General features: G+C 38.9%; 1 protein-coding gene across 2 annotated transcripts in view; it reads left to right on the plus strand.

Annotated features, from left to right (window-relative positions):
• The first annotated feature begins 1,919 nt into the window (after positions 1–1,919).
• Positions 1,920–22,686, plus strand: part of fgf13a (fibroblast growth factor 13a) — a 106,796-nt gene continuing 86,029 nt past the window's right edge. The window contains exons 1-2 of one of the 2 annotated variants that reach the window (XM_075481673.1): positions 1,920–2,194; positions 3,893–4,055. In XM_075481673.1, coding sequence (XP_075337788.1) covers positions 4,007–4,055 — 49 coding nt within the window. In that variant the 5' untranslated portion in view covers positions 1,920–2,194; positions 3,893–4,006. Of the gene's footprint in view, positions 2,195–3,067; positions 3,595–3,892; positions 4,056–22,686 lie in introns of those variants that run through there. The other variant, XM_075481674.1, reaches the window with a different exon arrangement.

Here is a 22,686-nt window from a genome sequence, read left to right on the forward strand (position 1 = left end):
GTCAGGAGTTTGTTTGCTCTGTACCAAACACGCTCCAGGGCTTCGCTTTAAACAGGCCAGGGATGAATGCAGCACTGCAGTGTGGTGCCCTGCTGGAAAGGTCAAAGGGGGCCACAGGGCTAACGCAACACACTGACATTTACACTCTCGCTCACCTTCGCTCTTTGTACAGTGCCTTGTGCCCAACAGACATGCACATGTCCACTTGATGAGCCGGAGCTCTACACTCCTTTTAAACTTTTCGAATACTTATCTATCACTGAAGGACATGTCCTTCATAGTATGTTGAAACTCCTGCGAAAAATTTGTGTAGGGTTTCCTCGTACTGCCAGAACAGTTACGGCCCTTTGGGGCATGTAAACAGGAGCTGTCCTGATCTCTTTGTGTGTCCTAAGGTTTTCTGGCAGTGGGTCCTATGAGTTACTTTGGTTTCTTGTGGCACGTCCTGCAAATTGCTGATTGAATTGAAATCCAAGCAGTTTGGGAGCCATGTCACGCTTCATGGTTACATGAACCGTTAAGTCGAGCTACTGTTACAGCTCAACTGGAACATTTCTCTGAATCGTACACAGGAGTGGAATCGAGTTATTGACTGAAGTTTGTGTGTGATGCAACAACATTGTGGACTGTGTGAGGAAAATATACAAGATATATTCTGCTGTTTCTGCTATTTGGCTGAATTCACCGCATAGAAATTGTCTTTAATCTACCAGAAGCATGAATTTGTCAGATGAAGCTGCGGTTATAAAACCAGGATTTTTTTTTTTTTTTTTTTTTTTTTTAAGAGCGTAGTGACAGTGTCAGGAAATGCTTTTAGCATCTCTGATGAAACCCTACCCACAAAAAATATGATTTAGAGCAGCTTTATTGAGAATTTTCCTGCATTCATTTTCACCTACTACTACTGGTCAGCTGTAGTACAGGAAGAAGAGCAGTCACCTGCCAATCAGAAGGTCAGTGGTTTGGTCTCACCCGGACCACGTCGAAATTTCCTTGGACAAGACACTTGCCTCTGAGGCATCCTTTAATGTGTGTATTAGAGACAAAAAAAGTACCAGGTACCAGTGGCTATAACTCTGTATAGACTAAGATGTGCTGTGTGTGTGGAGTTGGTTGAATGGGGTGAATGTGGCTTGTAGTGTGTAAGTGCTTTGGGGAGTCAACCAGACTAGAAAATTGTTGTGCAAGTACGGTCCATTTAACATTTACTGTCTTAATAAAAAGATGCAAAAAAAAATGGAACTTTGGCACATGTACATAGTGCCATGGCCCATTTGAGTCTAGTTGAGTGTATAAACACAGGAATAAATTAAGCTACATCCACACTATCTGAATGTGTCAGTCCAGTTTGCAGAAGCTTGGTTTTGTGTGATTTTTTTTTTTTTTTTTTGTTTATGTGCATATTAAAACTCTGGTTTTGGTCACACTGACACAATATGAATTTTTTTTTTTTTTTTTTTCAAGTGCCAAGTGAACATACCTATTGTCTCATGGTTCGATCGTCAAGTTCCCTGAGCAGTTTTTGAGGTGTGGTGGGCCACATTGCACGGAGGCAGCTGGGAAGGTCCTTGCTATTACACAGTGCACATGCTCTTTACAAAGATTTTAATGGGGGGTATAGGCACAAGTATGATTAACATCCATATGAATGGGCTAAACGGTGTTAATCACAGAAATGCTGTGTGTATGTAGTAGGACAAAAATAATCAAAACAGTCACCAGGGCCATATTTATAAAAAATTGACTCATAGCAAACGATATGTTAAAACTACAATGATTTGATCAATTGAGGCAAAGCCACTCTTCAGGGCCGATCCCAGTGTGCCCTAAATGTCTCAGGGAGATTTGAGCATGTGAAGAAAGTTCGAAGGGGGTCCAGTTTCCTCTAAAAATAGCCATATAGATCTTGTAACCCTCAACCCGCAGGTCTCTTTCCTCTGCTGCAACTGAGTGCCACTGGCCCGCAGGACCAAGAGATGTGACATAAATCCTGTGGGGAAAAAAAAAAAAAAAACAGATTGCAAAGGACGATATAGCCTGATGAAAATACTACTCATAGGAATAATTGCTAAAGCGTCCTCAAATCTGAATCAGAAGGCTTGAAAACCATTTGGAATCTTCTGGTAGTCAACATGGCTCAATTACTATTTTGAACTGGAGACTTTGAAAGGAAGGGTGAGGTGTAGCTTCTAAGGTAAGAACCCTACAGAGAATTACATAACCCGTAACCTTTAAAATCAAGGTTACAGACAGCAACATGCTTTGTAGAAGATCTTAAATCATTAGTTAAAAAACATTTAAGGATTGGCTGCAATACTGATAAAAGAAATGCATCTTGGATTGCATATCTCCATGTTGAAGCTTTTTTCGTGGATAGACGCTTGTGAGTTGGAGACTTATTATTTAAGGAAAAAACAATCTAAAAAAAAAACCCAATTCTATCAAATTGTCGTGAAAATGACTTCACCTCTGTTGTAGTGGGGGATGGTGCTACTTGGAGATGAAAAATAATAAAAAAAATATATATGGCACGTCAACGCTTAGGTTTGGCATTGTGAAAACCGGTTGACTTACAGTCTACAATAAAAATGATGTCAGAGATATATGTATTTTATGTTGTATTTCACGCGAACAATATACAATATAAGTAGCTATAAAAAGAAGACTGATGGTGGATATTGCTGCTTATCCCCCTCCTGCCACCCAACATTCTAGCACCTGCAAAGTATCCACAAACTCAAAGAACTAAACCAAGTTATCCATTTCTTATAAATTGATATCAATCTAGCTAGCTGGTCTAACAGTGTAGTACTAACAAAGTATATCATGTACAATAACAACCGTATAAACAACCTAGAGTTGGTAAACTTTGATCTGATTAATCTGTGCTACAGCAAAATACGCAACAGTCTTCAATTTCTGTTTTAGTGTTTTCGCCTTCAGCGCGCAATTGTTGAAAATTGCATTGGTTTATGGAAGTCAAAGAAAACACCTGAGACCATATGAAGACAATGCGCAGCCTGGATGTGAATGGGATAACGCATTGCTCTGCAAAGGCTACTGAATGAGAGCAACAGCAAGATGGTGCACAACCTCCCTCTGTAGTGCTTCACCGCATCGATAACACGCTTCACACGCTCACTGCATTTGTGGATGGAGGGGCTTGTTTACATCACAGCAGTGACACCGAGGTCAAAACTCCAATTTCCATTGTGTGAAATGGCGCTGTAACGGGTGGAGCGCTCATTCGCTGAGTATCCTGTTGATTGTGCCTGCTGAACGTTTAGAGGAGCAGAGCTCGTCAGCCTCACAGACGACACGATCTGGTCGCAGAAGCTGCGCTGAATGGCATTTCTCCCGGGGTTTGTTAGATAGCACGGTTCAGTGTTTTGACTTCTATTTCTCTTGACTGTAGAGCTCTGGGGAAAACATCGCGCTCCATTTCACAGCTTTTTGCCCCGCTGCTTTGGGTTCTTTTTTTTTGTCACAGTAGAGTCGGTCGTGGTTTTTGTATACAACATAACGGGATTCGTGGTGGAAGCGTTTCCTTTCATCAATGTGCATTGATGTAGCAGAAAACGTGGAGGAGATAAGGTAGGTTAAAGCGTGGTGTAGATTCACTTGAATCTGGCTGTGGGAAGATGCTCACAGACTGGTTCTTGGTGTTTATTGAAACTAAAGCGTCTCTTTGTTCTGTGAGTGTGTTCAGAGAGCGTCACTAGTTGGATGCTTTTTTTTTTTAAATTAATTTATTTTTTTTAATTGATTAATATCTTGCATCCTCAGCGACCACTGTCCTGTTTCTGGGCTACGTTAAAAAGCCCATCACCAAACGCTGCTGTTGTATTATGAAAGGAATTATTGTGACTGATGAATATTTCTCTCTTCACAGAACCCTTATCTCAGCACCTGGAACCCTTGGTAAGGATTTCATTGAGGACAGTCGGCAAATAAGGGGATTTCGATTCTTTCCTAAATCGGGAATTACACATCCAAACTGGGATCTATGAGCGGAAAAGTGGCGAAGCCTAAAGAAGACAAGGATGCTTCCAAGGGTAAGAGACGAGCCTTGCCTTGCAGACTGCTTTGTCCCTGAACCACAGGTTTTAACGCGAACATGCCACCATTCATTCCCTGCATGGTGCTCAAATCACCCTTCGAGGTTAACAATAGCAACCACTGGATGCTGAACCATCCCCAGCTCGGTGCATGTGGTACTGCTGTTTGAGAGCAAAGCATTTGCTTTTGTAGGCCTATATGCTGCACGGCGTGCTGGTTTGAGATCACATGCTTCACTTGCTCTGACTTTGTGATCGCCACAAATCGAGATAAATTGGACATGTTGTAGACCTGGTAACAGTGTCACAGAATGAAAATATACGTAATTTCTGCTGCAAGAGTAACCTTTACAACGTCGGTTTTGATGTCCCATTGTGTCACTGGCATCCTGTTGAAAGCTCCCTTTGTGTTTCTCGCGCGCACCGTATCCACACATTCTCATCACATCTGTACAGCCACAGAGAGCCGTTTCGGTCTCGTAGCGTGAGCTATTGACCTGTAGTGCAACAATGCTGCCCCATACATCTGCGAAGAAGGAAGTAAACTGCCTTTACATTACCATGGAGACAGTGCGGAGGCAAGGTTGCCAGAGAAACGTGGCGGGACTAATCATTGTACCCCATTTGCAGAGGATATGCACGACACTTTACGCACCGTCACACATGTGACTCAACCTTTGTCTTTGTGCTCGGTTTGAAAATACACGATACTGACGCAACTTATTTTGTGTTTGTTTGATCGAGAAGCTATTTTATTTCAATAGAATTATTTCCAGAGCTTCAAAGCCCCATTTCATAGTCTTTGATGCCTTTGAAAACGATTATTGACGGGTCCCATTTTTCTAAAGATAGGCTGTAGCTATTTATAGTAAACGAGCAAATAGCATTTTCCTGAGAATAACACAATAATCAGGATTAATACTTTGGCAGCGTGCCCATCCATTCCTTTTGCTTTACTTACTGTAAGGCACCACAGTTGGAGCTTCCTGTTGTCACGTTCTGTTTAAGGTGCTCACAACAAATCGATCAACGTAATTGGCTTATAATGGCTGCACTGCTGCAGGTGATGACGTTATTGATGTATTTTTCTTTTAAGGATACATACAGAAATTATGTTACAAGATGCCTATGTGTGTAGCTTATTTCCATGGAGACAGAAAATATTTCAGTTTTTTTTAACATGATTAAATTATCAATGAATGATGAACTATTAAGATAAGAGTATCCTCTCATATTTGACTATAGGGTATTTTATTACATCCTGCTGTTAAGGCACTTTAGATCTGACATCTGTGATTAATATCTGGAGAAGTATGTCATCACTGATAAGAAAAACGATCAAAAACTATTCATAAATCATTTTAGCCATGTGCAGTAAGTTAGAGTATTATCTGATATTTGTTGAGTAGACTAAATTTGAGGGTAAGATTGCAGACTAGTTATATATATGTAAACAAAGATATATTTACGAGAATGTTGTAGAAGGGATCCCATCAGAAATATTCATTTCTATTTTCTAATAACGTGGGAGTAGAAATGAACTCTACTGTGCCTGGCAAAATGCAACAGAAGACCAGTTTCAGCATAGAAGTGCTGTATTGCTAGTGTTTTGCTGAAAGCATATTGAACAAAATATAAAGAATTTTAACCTCAAAACCTACTTTGCCTCTTGTCTTCTACTGGAAATCCACAGCTCCACAGTGGCACCATCTCCAAAGCTCTGGATATCCTCACCTAGACAAAGAACACTCATCAAATCTTGATTTTTTTTTTTTTTTTATATAAGTGCACAACCAATAACTGGTATGGTTCTGCTTCTTTCAAATATTAGGGTAAAAAGCAATACAGTCCTGTCTGCATTAATGAGAGAGTCACTTGAAGCCAGCTGCCCTCTATCGGGGACTTGAATGACACAGAAGCAGGGAATTGCATGGAGAAAATCACCACTGACCCTGTCAATGTTGGCCACCACCTGTCCCACAAATGATTTCAGGGAAACAGTTCATTAAAACCAGAACCACCTGCCATCTCCACAGTGTTGTTTCTGCAAGCTGTCAGTATTCAGAAGCTTCTGACTGCTCTGCTTTTTCAGAGTAAAAATACTCTGTTTTCAAAACATTCTCACTCACCAACATGCTAAAATTACAGGGAACTTTATTTTCATGAAAGGCCAACTTTTCCATAGCTTTCTAAACATGAAACTGATTCATCATAATTCACAGTTGAAGTTAATCTCACAAACAATATAACTGAACTGACCTAAAAGATAAAAATACCAAAGTATTGGTTATATGTGAGAAAAAAGTTGATGAAGCAGCAATACGGCACCTGCATCTCCTCCTGGCTTCCTCCTAAAAATGCAGCCTAGTTTCAAAACAACTTTTTGCCAACAGAAATTGTTTTGATTCTGGTGAACAGAAGTTTTGTGACACATCTCTGTTCTCTGGCTCAGATTAGTCACTGGTTATTCTGTTGCAGGACATGTCAGCAGAGAGAATGCAGATGCAGGCAGACAAAAAGTAACATAGTGGAATAAAAGCCAATGGTCCAAATCTGAGCAACACCAGTGAATCATGTTGTGTTATTTCCCCTTGTCCCCCTGAAGCTAAGTTGTGTAGACAAAGTGATGCGTCAAAGCGTATGTGACGTACACACTCCATCAGCTTTACGTCTTTTCCCGGTCTGTAATCTCAGCTACATAACTCATGTGTTCATGCATTAACAGAGTTGTGTTGATGAATTCTGCATCATTCACAAAAACATTTTCACCCCAACTGTTTGTCCTCATGACAGTTTTGCAGCCCAGTCTAATAGTGTCCACGCAGAGCCAGCTTGTACGTTTTTATGATCACTTTTTATTGTCATTTTGCCGATTTCTTGTAGGTAATTCATTTATGCCACATTAATGTTAGCCAATAACTTTGACTGCATTTCTGTCACTCTCCTCAGACTTCATCTCCGTGCAGTGCATTGATATACTGCCCTCCTCGGTTGCAAGTGTCAGCCAGTGGATTCATGTCTGCCCCAAACTGCAGATATGAGCATAGCAGAAGGCATAAGTCTTGCATATTTACAGGCACATTAATTCATTGCAAGGCCAGCCACTGAATCAATGGACGCCAAGAGAAGAGAAGAGTTTGAAGCTGCTTCATTTATCACAATACAGGCAGCTCTGTCCCACCAACACAGACACCTACTCTAATTTTATCAGAAAAAACTGCACACTGTCATTAGGACCTTTCTATAATGGCTGGCCGCTTGAGAAGCTCGTCTGAGGAGCCTGTGGTCAAGAGAGGATCTGGTAGTTTTTATCAAAGAGACAGTGTTAGATGTAGTCAGAGCCCTGCTACAAGGTTTTATTGTACTCTACCGTCTCACAGGAATTTTAAAAGACATCTGGAGACATGCAGGTATCACACAAAAACAGCGTGTGTCAGCTCAACTGATGAAGCAAGAGTTTTCCAAGTGGGGACCCTCAAATACTAATCCTGTGGTTTGAAAACTCACTCCAAACATATTGAATGTAGTGAGCTCTTTAGAATAAATTTTCTTGCAAGCTTCTTACACAAAATTGGTTTTTCTGCTTTTCTTGTCCTCTATTTATATGATCAATAAAGATTCAAGATTGAAGTCAGAATTTTTCAAGATGGTATTTTTCTCTTTTCTTTTCAGTTGACCAAAAAAATCTCTGAAAAGACTACATGCTAGAGATATATTCTCTTTGCCCTGCAGTAGTTTGTGTCATGTAAACAGTGGAGTGGTAAGGGCATGATGTTTTTGCATTGTCAGAGTGGTGGAATCGTCCCCGGTCAGATGCTTTTCCGGTACTGACACAAATCCAGTGATACTGGCCAGAGGAAACTGGCTCGGAGTGGCATCAGTGATCTGCCACTCCCCATCTTTGACTTGTGTGCGGATTGCTGTTGGAGAATGTCGTTGCCCGTCTTTTTCAATTACTCTGTCAGCTTTCGCTTTCGGAGTGACCCAGAATGCCCTGTGATCAGTACTTGGCTTCTTGTTCCTCGTCTGTTGTGTTTTCAGAAAATCGGATTGTTCTTGTGACAACAAAGCCAAGTTTTCTTTTGCTGAAGTTTGTTGTGCCAAAGTATGAAGTGCTTTGTTATTGACCAGATAGTGGTGAAATGATGTATATCTGCAACAGTTCTAGGCAGAGCACAGGTTTTCATCCCACAGTATTATATTCTTGATTTAGAAATGAAAAAAAATGCTCTCTTTCTGACGTCATCCCTGCCAGAAGTGTTCTGTCCTTAAAATCTCTGGTGCATTAGTCAGCTTGCTGCTGGTAATCCACAGAGCTACATGTATTCTGAGGTGACTGACTTTGTCAGCGGTCCCCTCAGTTTATATTTAAACAACCATCCCCTGGTTGTTAATATTCTGAGCCACGGAACAAGTGAAAACATGTCGTTGGAATTTCTTACGGCTTTTCTTTTTTAAAATTTTTTATCCTGGTCAATTCTCAAAGTAATCATACTCCTCATGGTAGATATTATGTTGACTGTGTCATCTGGTTTTCTCCTTTATATATGGTCACTCAGAGGAACTGAAGAATTTTGATTATCATTAACCATAAGGCAACAAATGTTAAGACATTGGGCCATCCTCTGAATTTCCCTGCTGTTTAACAAATTTACTGCAGAAAAACTAACATAATGTAGGACAAGTATTAAATTGCATTTTTTTTTTAAACTATGCTTGAGCAACATTCTATCTTTGAGGGAAGAGCAAGAGTATTTTCTCTTGATATTTACATTTGAGGCAGGTGCAAAAAACCTTCAAACTATTATCATTGTTTATTTTTTACATCAGGTTAGGCTGACTCTCGGTTTTAAGCAGTTTTCAGCACTGAACTAGGCATTATTAAAGCCAAACATTGACTGTTTTTGACCACTGTGGCCTACTTGAATGGCCTGCTTCTGTGGCCTGTTTCAGATTTATCAGTGGTCCATTGATGTTGATCTGGGCTCATGATAATGATCTAATTTCCACACCTGAACTGATTCATCAAAGTAATTGCGTGGATCAGAACTCTGAAAAATAGGTGTGGGATTATCTACTTACCTGGGCATTGTGGATTACTGCAGTGTACTGTCAGAAATGCACTCTCCGCTTCAGTAGTTAATCCCATCTAAATGTAATCCCCCATAATTGTGGTTGTGTGTCAAACTGCCAGATAACAATAAATGACGTTCCTCCACTTGGCCAGAATTGTGAAATATTTCAGAGCGAGAAGGCTGCATTTGCTTCTAGTCCTATAACTCTGGAAGGCAAGTTGAGATTAAAAGTGTAGATGTTGGTTCAGAGCTTTAATAGACGAGGAAGTGGGTAGTGTGACACTTTTCCAAATAGCCTATTTTTTTGCCAAATTGGACAAAGAGCACATTTTATTGGCCTTGTCTTCAATTCTTTTTTTATGCTTATGGAGTGGACAAATGGCATGCCAAATCAATTCCTCCCCATATAGTACTTTTGTCAGGTCTCTTAGTGTTAATAGAGTCACCACAGATCAAACACTTCCAGCCCATATGAGATGAAGGAAAGAGCTCTTGTGTTTAACTGACCATGTGGCACATACAGTACTCCCTTTAAGATTGAGTACTGTATGTGCTGCGTACAGATCTGCAGAATGTAGTATGCTTCTAAGCACACGGCAAGTCAAATTTTATCATGCTTGCTTTAAGCTGGAGTTCTTCTGGAGGTTTTGAGGGCAGAAAAAGGGCACAGAAGCAATTATAGTATTTCAAGGTCACAAAAAGACCCATCGGTTGCCGTAATCATCAAAGACCTCAAACACTGAGACCAGTGGGACAAGAGCAGCATCACATAAAATGACTGTCAGTCAAAGATATAAGAGGTGCATTTTCTGGTCAGAGTGACATCAAGAATATAATTCTGTCTAGGTCTCAAAATGTATCACATTCAGAGTTTTTTTTTTTTTTTTTTTTGTCAGCTTGATTATATATTTCAAGTCTTGCTCTGGATTAATAGTTGCTCTAGACACAGGCTAATTAAAGTCGGTGAAAGAATATAAAGGGGATTAAGCCAAGTTAAGAAAAGAGACGATACGGTTGGACAAGTGGCAGCAAACCCGCTGGAAAAAGCAGGCCTGGGAGTCTGACTGGTTGGCAGGCCTGTCGTGCAGGTGGTAATGGCAGAGGACGGCCTTCGGTCTGAGCAAGATTCCGGTTACTGACTGGCAGTTTCTCCACCCATTCAGACCAACCGCATTCTTTAACAGATGTTCTAAAATCTAAGTGTGGTATACAAAGAGCCTCTTTAAACCTGAGAAAATGGTCAATGACCACCTGGGACCCTGGACAGGATGAGGCGTGTATACAAATGAGAGAAATTAAGATTTTAGTGGACGGTGATATCCATCTATCTGTTTGTTAAAAAACTACAAGTTTCAAATAGAAACATTCAGCCTTATTGCTGACTTTTCTGATGCATCAGGAGTGTTGCTGAGCCTCTTTTCAGATCCATCAGTGTTCCACCTCAGCAGTGTTAATTTACCCTATGAGGAGATACAATTTGGGAGGGATATCTTGAATATCCCAGATGGACATTAAAGGATAAGACCGGTTTTTTGACATTGGGCCCTTGATTTCACATTATAACATGATGTTCTACTCACCCCTGCTTGTTGTTGGTCATTTGGAGCTGTTCCGAAGATATTCGCGAGGCGTCCGGCTGCTCTCTTGAGATATTCGGCCATGAAACGGTTTCCTATGGGCAAGCTTATACAGGTACAAACTATGCTGTTTATAATTTATTAATTACTCTACACCAGCACTGATAACGTGGAGGTGCGTCGCTTACTTAAAAAAATCCGGGTTACTAATTTTGAATTTTAGCCGAATGAATAAATAGGCAGCAGGTCTGTGGGCTGCCTGTGGCAGTAGCACGACGATGACGTCAGTAACACCCACTTTACGACAAAAAAATCAAAATTACAATAACCCGGATTTTTTTAAGTAAGCGACGCACCTCCACGTTATCAGTGCTAGTGTAGAGTAATTAATAAATTATAAACAGCATAGTTTGTGCCTGTATGAGCTTGCCCATAGGAAACCGTTTCATGGCCGAATATCTCAAGAGAGCAGCCAGACGCCTCGCGAATATCTTCGGAACAGCTCCAAATGACAAACAACAAGCAGGGGTGAGTAGAACATCATGCTATAATGTGAAATCAAGGGCCCAATGTCAAAAAACCGGTCTTATCCTTTAAGATTGGGGAAAATAAGATTGTTTTTTTGGAGGCTGGAAATGGCAATGGGAAGCTTGATGTGGTATTTGTTCTAACCTTTGGAGCTCTGTGATTGCATGACATTTACAGTACTGAGCAAATATCTTAAGGCACCCTTAATGTTTTTTATTTTTGCTTCCAAGGAGCTAGACTTTCTTGTTATCATTTAAAGGGGACTTGTGCAATATTTCTCCAGACTTCTGAAGATCTTTTGAAGTTTTACTTTGGAAATTGACTGCTTTTTCACTCACTTTCATTCTAGTTCTTGTGCACAACCATTTTCAGAACACAACAGACAACTTGGCAAAGAACCCATTTAACTTGTATTTCTAGGCACTTTGTTAGAAGCAGCGTGTCACAAAGACACACAATTTAGCTAATTTCTGTACCTGTATCTATGAAATATGCCAAAGATAACAGTTTGACAGACTTAAAAATAGCAATATTGCACCAATAAGGGAATCTCCAAGGAGTTATTTGCTGAAAACTTCACATAGCACAGCATGGTATGCCAATTGTCCTTAAAAAAAAAAATGGAAAAAACCTGGAAAGGTCAACGACAAAAGAATGTGTCAAGCCTGAAACTATCCACAGCAGAAGAACATTGTCCTAAAACGATGTCGTTAGAAAACAGGAAAAAATCTTGTTAGACACAGGACCAGAAAGATGCACCTGGACCTTAAGCTAATCCATCTTCTGTTCACTGAAGCTTCATCAGAAATTGTTTCCACTGAAGGGTGGCTATCAAGGAGCCATTCTTAAGAAATGGAAACGGAGAAAAGGCTGAGGTATGACAAATGACACGAGAAGTGGACTGAAAATCAGTAGCAACAGGTCTTATGGAGGGATGAATCCTCCCCAGAGAACGAGTCAACATTATTGAAGCAGCGTGGGATCATCTTGACGGAACAGAACACAAATCTGGCTTTTTACTGACTTTCATGCTCATTAGAATGCTCAAAGTCTGGTTTTATATTTATATGTCGTTCATTTCCATTTATGTTTGAACGTTTCAACAAAGTGCTATAGCTATTTCCTGTTTTTCCGGTTGTTGCTCAAGACCTTTGCACGGTACTGTTTTGAGTTGCAGCTAAAAAGAGAAACTAGTTCTATCCAGTTTGCATGCACTATGTGGCATTATTACATAATGCTTCATTGTCCATGTTGACATGGACATTATCATAAAATGGAATGGCATTGTGCCATTAGCAGCACTTTATAATGCTTACATTTGACAACTCCAGACACTTGTTATTTTTTTTATCGCAACCCTTTCAAATTGCATTTACGTACCACTTTTTTTGCATTGAAAGGAATTCTTTTTGAATGCAAACTCTAGCCATATTTTCTATTTAGAAATATTTCCTGAAAAGTGATGAAATGCACTTGATTTGAGGGAGTAGGATCAAGTTATGGGTATAGCAATCATTCAGTTCTACCACAACCAGTTCCCAGTTACAGCCTGCAGCATTGCAGGAAAGCACCTTCAGTGTGTGTGAACTTATCAGAAACAATGTTTTTTCCATACTATAGAAAAAATATTTCTATAGGAACAATACTGTAGCTTTGTGTTGTTATTTACAGTAAGTGGCAGGGGAGTTGGTTGGACGTTAAGAGCTGTTGGTGTGAGACAGAATAAGCAATAGCAGTTGCTGCTCGTTCTTTACAGTGCAGGCTACTTCCCTCACGATACTATGACTGATAATACTGTAAAACAATAAACTACATATATGCTTTGTTCCTCCCTCAAAATAGTTTTCCACACTACCAATGTAGACACATTTTCTAGACTTTTGGCTGAAGATGCAGGAGATGATGTGGGTTTTTAAGCTCAGCTGTCTTGACTAATGCATATCTGGTGTAAATGCAAACTAAATATTGGTGTCCATTAGATTGCTGATAAACTTTGATGGAGTAACTAACATTTCCATACACAGATTACAAAGTTTTCTGACTATTAGCGTACACTGAGGTGGGGGCAGAACCTAACTTCACCTGATTTTAAAGTCGGAGATACGGATCCATGTCTGAAGCCCAGATTTAATGTCAAATGACCAAGGCACTTAGCTGGAATATGCAAGATGACATACTACAAAACCATTAGTACTTTTTCCTCAGAGAGTGCTCACTTATTCAGCACTGAAGATGGAGGATGGACATTCAAAGCTAAATTAAAAGAGATAAGAAGATAATAGAAATTCAGATACGGTTAGAATCTCACTTCACGAAACCTTGAAGTATGTCAAACTATGAAATGTGTGAGAGTTCTCATGTGTGTGTTTGTGTGTTAAAGAGAGCGATATTTTAGTCCTCACAGTGTGAAAAAGGTGAGACAAGTGTTGAAATGTGCAGATGTGAGAAAAAAATAGAGAAGAAAGACATTGTTAAGATGACTGCTAAATATAGCAACAATCCCTCTCTGGTCCCTGAAGCCAATTCTACACAGTCTGGAGCAGTGAGCATCACGCCTGCGCCTGCCTCCTTCTCATCAGGGAGGCATCATTTACATAATGAGATGCTGCCACGGCAACAAAGCCTGAATAAGCATGCGAGTCATCATTCAAGGGTGGTGTATATGGTATCTTCCAAGCCTGCATTGGTATGAAGACACGTGCAGCAAACTGATCACACACGCTCTCACACACTTTTTCTGAGTGAAAGAATCTGTGGGAAGAGGCAGCTTTGAATAGAAAATAAAGGGTAAGAAGGTAATGAGTAGGTCCACGACTGTAATTTAAAAATGCTCTCTCATTTTCCAGTTTCAGCAGCTTCATGCTTCATGACATTCTAGAAGAAAATTATGGATTTTTTACTTTACCAGCTTTGGTTCCAGTTTTCTTTATCGATCACATTGGAGTTTTATCATTCAAAGTCTGATAAAATGCCCCCTCCCCATCAGTTGATCATCGCAGTGTTGGCTCAGTACCATGAAACATGTTTTAAAATACACACCGTGGTAAAATTTTCAATTCTCAGGTTTGAAATGTTAACTGTTGTCACCCAAAGTCCTCCTAACGAGGACAAGAACCCAATAGTCAGAGGAGACCTTTTGGCCAATATGACTGTGCACTGATGCCAATTAAAGAGGGTATGACAACAACAGTGGTTTTACATCTTGTTCAAATCAAATGCTATCGTCCTTTATCTGATGTGATGGTTTCATACTCATGTTTCACAAAACAACACCAGTGTCTTATAGTAGACAGCTAGTGCTATGCTTTGGCATGATACTTTGGCTAACAACACCACTGTATATTATGTGCTTAAAATGAAGATGTATGCCACATTTGAAACATACCGTAGGTTTAAATTAAAAACTGTAATTTTGCCTTCAAATGCCTTGTGTGACTCAAAAGGTGAAGAAATCAGGCTTGTCACAGTTAGCTTGCACTTTATATTTAATACATGGAGTATGAAAAAAAGTGTTTACTTTCGTGGTTATGATGTAAAGTATCATAGATCAGTCACTAACCTGTTGTCTGTTGAATATTTGCCAAGTTGGAAACTTATCCTCCGGTAAATAGTAAAACCTCTTGAATCTAGTTTGTCAAGAGTGTTTTCTGATGGCCGGAAAGAACACTAATAGACTTTATGAAAACATTCTTTATGTGCGGGGCATTCTGCCACCTTTCTTGTGTCTGTCTGTTGTGTAACACTATTTACTTACCAGAAAAGGGTGATAAATCTTTTCAGTGGGGTAACCTGAATGTCAGGAAGGCACATTGAATTACACTGCATGAAATATAGTCTAAATTTAAAAGCCTCAGCCTCAACAAGTCCACACACCAACTGTCTGAAAGTTCCAGCAGTAACACAAAGTCTGACAAACTTTTTCTTTTTCTTCCTCATTAGGGTACATTTTCATTTCCAAAACAAATTTGATACAAGTACGCTTTATTTGGAATTCAGTTGTTGAGTGTATATATATATTCCAGGTCCAATTTTGGTGTTACTGTAGACGAAAGTAAGATATTTGGAAAACAATACATATTGCAAATGGTTGAAAATACCGATGTTGGAGTCCAATAACTCCCTACCGCAAATCAGAAGACCTGTAGCGACTGCAGAGTGCAGTGTGATTCAGTTTTCTACCTGACAAACTTTCTCCTTGTTTTGTCAGATGTCAGAGAGATTTTCTGTGGTGAATGATCACATCATTTTCAGTGTAATTAGAGGAGACAAGTCACTGCCTACACTGCAGTGTGGAGAGAGAGAAACAAAGAGAGAGAGTTAAGCGAGTTAGGCAAAGGGATAAGGGAGGGAGTGAGAAAAATGGCAGGCAGTGATCTAACAGTAATCCATAACGGAACTGGACTCCATAAAGAAGATGAACGGGGCTGTAGGCAAGATGAAAAGGTTACACACAATAATGCCAAAATGCTTCAGTTTGCTTGAGGTTACAGTGAAAAAGTAGGACATGGACCATGTTTAATTGCTTCAGTTCCTTCACACCCTCATATAATATCTTGATATTTGTTGCCATGAGATTTCTAGTTCCAGTTTGATTTTATAGCTTTGATTAACAAGAAACTATTTCATTACAGAGGAGGGCAACTAAATTGTAGTTGTGAAACTAGTCCTTGTGGTTGTGACCTTTATGTCATGTCTCTGTGTTTGTTGTGCTGTGTAATCAAGTGGTCAGCTGTTCACCCCGGCCTTAGGTGCATTCTGTTGTTTCGAATATTCTATTGTACTGTTAAGACTACAAAGACCTTCACATCATAACCTTCAGAACATGTCTGACAGAGATGGAAATATATTTAAACCCCCAAGCAGCAGATTCAGAGATTGCTTTTTCTTTCACATAATGGTTTGCGTATAAATGTGTTCAAATTTATGTGTGTGTGTTTACGTCAGTGCTCATGTGCTTTCTATCTTAAGATTTTGGAGGGTTTTAATCTATACCTTGTATATTGGAATGGAAAGCATCTGGTATTTCTGGTGCAGAAGTAATGTTTTTTTTTTTTTTTTTTTCAAAAATATCAAAATATTCTAGCATATATGCCATAAAAAGCATTGTGGACAATGCATCATACTTTGACTAAAAGCACATATTTGTGGAATTTGATAGAATGAAAGGCTTAAAATCTGTAAAATTACAATTTGAGGTTCCAGATTTGGTGCCAATGATAAGACTCCCATGGTATCTAGGACAAGGTGTTCTCCTAAGAAATTCCTTCAAATATCTACAAAGCTCTCAGAGACTTTCTACTACTACTACTACTACTACTACTACTACTACTTCTTCTTCTTCTTCTTCTTCTTCTTCTTTATTTATAAAGCACTTTAAAACAACAGTAGCTGCGACAAAGTGCTGTACAAACGAAAATCAATAAACATGCAAAATATGGAAAAGACGACAGAAACAATAAAACACGATAACAGAAAGTAAGAGCAAAAGTCTCAACAAGTGTTAAAAGCAAAAGAATAAAAATGTGTCTTAAAATGAGTTTTAAACACTAAAAGCTCTGTCTCCTCTAAGCTTTAGTTTAGACCTCGGTACCTCCAGGAGCAGCTGATCAGCTGCCCTGAGGCAGCGAGCGGGAGAACATGGGTGAAGCAGCTCAGAGACGTAAGATGGGGCAAGACCATGTAAACTTTTAAAAACAAATAAAAGAATCTTAAAATGAACCCTAAAATTCTTTTGAGTAAAAGTTTTGGAGATACTTATGAGTCTAGGAAGAGACTTAAGAGGATATTCAAATAATTTGAAATGAAATATTCAATGAAATGTTAGAACAAATGTCATTCTGAAGGTGTTTATATTAGCAGGCCACACAGTTCTCAGAAGGAGGGGGAGTTAGATGACATGGTTATGTATAACACTTATGTGTTCAAGATGTATGACAACTTTTTTTCACAGCGGAGTTATGTTCGGTTAATAACACGACAACACTTAACTGAAACACTTGGCAAAAATCCAAAACATTACTTAGTAATACTTAGAAGTCAAAACCATTTGGTAAGGGTTACAAAAAATGATGGTTGGGGTTCAAATACATTATTTTTACAATGCAATGGTCACCCGTATTTTGCAGTTTGCCTTTGGTACATGTAAATAATTAATAATAAAATAAAATCACTTGTTAGAGTTTGACAATGACTATGAATCATCACTTCAATGGATGCCATTTTTACAAGAAAACAGTCTCAGTCTCTGCAATACCAGCTTATGATACCATGGGTGTACTTATTTTTCTACATATCACAGTTGTTGATGGGTTCTTTTGAATTAATTAATGCTGTTTGTAACAGCTAATTCCATTATCAATCAACTTTTTTTAGGCAAAATGATTTAAGTGCTCAAAAACATTGCAAGTGTGAAAATTTTCTGATTTTTCTCTGTTTTATACAGATTTACCGCAAAATCAATTTGAAAAATAATTGTTCGAAATTAAGCCTAATTCGAAATGGTCTCCATGGAAGGGTGGCTTCTCTTTACAACATTTGAGGACCCACATGTACAAGCATTTCTCTTTTAAACAGCATTTCTCTCTCCTCCCAAACCCCCTCTCTTGTCTGTCAGAGTTAACTCTCACTGACCAGAAAGAACAGAAAAGTAGAAACGACATGATTTTTTTCTTTGTTGCAGAAAGTCTTTGTCTATTAATCTAAAAAAAACAAAACCGTTTTATCCACTTGAAACATTCACAGTAGACCATGAATAATTTAGCAAATGAACAGCTGTAGATACTCACAGATTTTCACCTAATTACATCTTAATGCTCTTGTCGCCACTTAAAAGAAGCACATCCCTTTTGAAAAGCTGTACTTCTAATATTTCTGTGGGGTTCTTGATACCAAGTGTTTTGATGGATTACCTTTTTAAAACAATGCCAAATTGAACATCGTCACTCCTGTTTTATAGATTGATTTGTTATATTTGAGTATGTTGGTGTGTCTGTCCACAAACTGGGACCATGTGGGCATATGTGGTGGGATGTGTTTTTTAACACCGTGTGGAGGCAGTCCTCACACTCAAAAATCAGTCATCACACTCAGGAAAAAGGAGAAAAAACAAACACTTGTTTGGCTCCTTAATCAGGATTCGCAGGAATACATAAGTGTGTAATAAAAAATTTTGTCTGTCAGGTTGATGAACTTCACTATTTATCTTTATCTATTTAATTTAGAAAGAAAAATAAACACTGGCAGTAAGAGATTACTTTCGATTACCCCGGTGTAACACCTCATTATCTGACTCGTCTCTGTCATGAAAACACCCAGGCTTCTGTCTACTCTACTGCACTGGTCGTCTTCCAATAAGTTCTATCCCCAATGCATCCATCACATTGCACCCAATATGTTCAGATGTTCATATATATAGATATATATATCTATATATATGAACGTATAAATATGCATTATGCTTTACTTCTCAATATCTTCTCATACAATACATGCGAAAAATGCACATTGATTTCACTTTGTCAACTTTATCAGTACCCTGCCTCTCACCCTCTCACAGCTGGGATAAGCTCCTGCCCCCCCACCCCCACGACCCTGAGTTGGATAAAGTAGGTATAGAAAATGGATGGATGAATGGATCTGAGCTACTTCTCACAGGACTGTGCAACAAAAAACTCTTTTGATACAGCACATTTGTATGCATAATGTATAACACATGCTTTGAAAAATACACAGTGTTAATCATTTTATATAGTATGCCTCGATAGGGGTTGTGAGTGTTTTTGTGGGCGGCTGGCTGCCCAGAACTCACCATTGCAAAGCTCAGAGGGACAGATGGCTGCTCAGTTTCACTCAGTTTTTCTACCGGTCTCTTGTCTTTGGCTCTGGATCTCCATCCTGCTCTGGCCATGGGATCATAGTTATGCCCACCTACCCTGTCTACACACACACACACACACACATAAAAGTATCTGGGTTATTTTTACTCCACAGGCTAATCAATCTGGCTGCTCTGTGAAAACTTTATGTTGATTGTGTTGAAGTGATTTGACTCAAGTTGGAATTCAAAACAAGCTAAGCGCTGACACAGACAAGTGGCTCAGCAGGCTATTGCACTTAATGGCACCAACTTTCTTTACAACCAATCACAGCAAAGCTAAGATGTTTTTACTGTTCATAGGTCTACAGTAAATTGGATAACAAATTATCTTAAGAAATGTGCAAACTGACAAAGTTGTATTTAAATAGTCTTGACAATAACAAGATTTTAGCATAAATGTATCCATGCACTTAATTAGTATTTGGATTATGTTGTTTGTGAACCCTTTCTATGAATATTCTATATTTTTGCACATCTTTGGCTGAAAATAATCTAATCTTAATTATCTGAGTAGAAACCTTCACTCTCGGTGTATTGTGCAACAAAAACTGCAGTTAAATGTTACTTGTTAATGTTAGTGAGTCCTGTACATCAGCATGGTGGACTCTCAGTGCACACCTGGCTTTCGGAGCCATTTTTGTTTATTATGTCCATTTATACAAATCTTACAGAATCTGGATCGGTAAAGTCCAAACTCTTCAGTGATGATTTTACAACTGTTTGATGAGGATGAGCATCTCTTTTTCCAAGGTCTTCAGATATCTCTTTTGTTTGTGCCATGATTAGCCTTCACGCGTGTTGTTAAAATCAGACTTCGATAGACAGACGCATGGAGCATAGCACATAGTGATTAAAAACACTTGAATCTATTTTTAATTACTTAGGGGTTCACATACTTTTTCCAGTCAGGGATATGCAAAATGTATCAGTTTTACTCAATGAATACTTGTGGATGTTTTTCATAGTTCTAAGACAACAGCACACTAAACTACATGTTGGAAGGCAGTCCGAGTCCCTGATTGTGTACTTAGCTTAATACTTAATACTAACTTAGCTTTACTTCCTTAATAATGAGGGACTAATTGCCAACAGATTGCAAGTGCAAATTGAAAAAACAAGCAGTTCAACATTTCCTTGTTAGAGACAGTGGAACACTGAGAAAATGTATTGGATTTGTTGATTGCTGCACCATGTTTGCTCATCGTGCTCTGAATAAAGGTGAAAATCCTGGTGGGTTGTGTATATATTTGCATCTTTGAGCAGGTGTGTGGGGTGGAAAGTGTTTTTTTTTTTTTTTTTTTTGTCATCTCTCTGTTTGCTCTCCTTTGTAGCATATTTTTAGACAGATTAAAAAAAAACTGACAGTGCACAGAAAGCACAACACACATTTCTCTCATTGCATCTTATAGCTAGAACATGAATGTATGCACAAAAATACACACGCATGTACACGCACAAAACTCAGTAGATATTGTTGGCTGTCATTAAATACCTGCGCATTTACTAAACAAAGCAAATTGCTTCTTAAGGAAATGATTTACATGAATGAGCTGTCTCTGTGCAAATGCCCCGCAGAGATGACTGTCATATAATTGAAAGCTCAGAAACAGGAGAAATGATATGTTGACACCCCATTCGGGAGAATAGTAACAACACAGTAAAATCTTCAGTAACACAACAATTGTGTCTGCCAATTTAGATATTATGTCAAAATCTAACCAAGCCTTTATTACAGAGCTGCTGATGTTATGTTTTGCACCAGCTTTCCCCTAACTATTTTGAGATGAACTTATTAAAGCTGTACTGCCACTAATTAAGTTGTTTGTCTTTGCAAAGCGATCTCCGCCTGCCCACTGCTGCTCACTAATAAGTAGTTGTGTCACGGCACCCTGCCTGCTGATTGAAGGGAAGATGAAAGCAGAAAAACTGAGGCAAAAAATGACTCGATGATGGTAGATTTCTAACAGGCACTGCTGAAGATTTCATTTATGTTGCTGGATTGTTCCAGTTTGGTCTTGTTAACAGACAGTTGTGTGGGGGCTCTGAGGGCTCCTGTGGAGGATATAGACAGCAGTGGTAAACACTGAAGGTAAAGTAGACTTGTTTTTGTGCATTAAGATATTCTGTACAAAAATACAATTAGGAGAAGGAATAATACATCAATATAATTGATATTCACTTCTTTTAACTTTTCAACAGTCACGCTCTACAAGCTTGCAAAAAGGCTTATACTAATGTATGGTTTCTCCTCTTCAATGCTCATCTGCATGCTCAGTATTTTGGATGTAAAGAGAGTTGGATGGGTAAAGCAAGTCAGTAAAACAACACTAGTAGAAGTATTTCTAATTTAGTGAAGCTTACAAAATGAAAAATTATTCATATACTACAGGAAGAGTTAGAATTTCAATGCACAGTTCTTCCACATTAAAACTTCAATGTCAACTTTGAAATCGAACAAACTGTTAATTATCGAACATGGAGGTTAGTTACAGACACTTTTCAAGTCTTCAGAGAGTCAATAGGAAAACCTGTGTCGCGAGTTATAGATGGAATGGTTAAAACTGACGAGTTTAAATGTAACTGTTTACCAGTAGAGCCACTGTTAGAGCGATGGAAAGTCCTAGCTTTTATTTCAAAAGGTCAGAGTTTAAATCCAAGAGTGTGTGAAAACAAACCCTCCAAAGTAGGAGTTGTGGGGGATATTATAGTTCTAATGTCTTTCCCATCTGCTGTGTCAGCGCAGTGTGGATTTGGCGGCTTCTGCATGTTATCTAATACACAACATGGAGCAAGATTAGTTGGGTAATTTTAGCTTTTTCCATAGACATTACAGTTAACAAAGTGTGACTGTGTGCACACCTGAGTCTAAAGTCATATGAGAAGAATTTTTTTTGTTTCTGTGTGTGTTTGCATATTGCATGCATGTGTATTTGTGAGGCAATAAACATACAATGGCACTGCAGACACTTGATTGTGTAGTGGGAATTTTTAAGCTGTAATGAAGGTGCAGAGTATGCTAACATGCAGAAAAATCTATACAAGATCCTTATGATAGTCCTATTCACCCCTTAGTTTTCCACAGCAGGGTAAGTAATATTTCTATGATCTCAGCTAAAAAAAAACAAAAAAACCCACTAAACTTTCCATTAAGAGTCGGTTCAATAGAGTCTTTTTTTAAACGACGAGCTGTAAACAAAGTTATAAATTGTGTATCGGAGACCAGAATAAGGCAGCATTTTGTTTTCTACAAGATAAAATGCTGAAATTTTCACAAGTGATTAAAGTACACAGCTCTTTCCTATACCAGCTGTATGACTGCTCATACATGAACAAGGTCCATACATTCTTCAACCTAGACGGTTTCTCTTACTCTCTTGCTTCCTCCTTTTACTTCTCCTTGTCTCTCCCACTTTGAAGCGTGCTGTGCTATAAGAAGCTGTCTGAGCCAGCAGCAGTCTGAATGCTGATGAATGTCTACACATATAACCTGTGACTGATCTTACAGTCTATCTCCCCTCTAATTTAACCCCTGCGCAGCCAGGCAAATCTTAAAAAAAAAAAGGGAATACATC

The sequence above is a fragment of the Odontesthes bonariensis genome, chromosome 13, assembly GCF_027942865.1.
Source record: "Odontesthes bonariensis isolate fOdoBon6 chromosome 13, fOdoBon6.hap1, whole genome shotgun sequence".
Lineage (NCBI taxonomy): Eukaryota > Metazoa > Chordata > Actinopteri > Atheriniformes > Atherinopsidae > Odontesthes > Odontesthes bonariensis.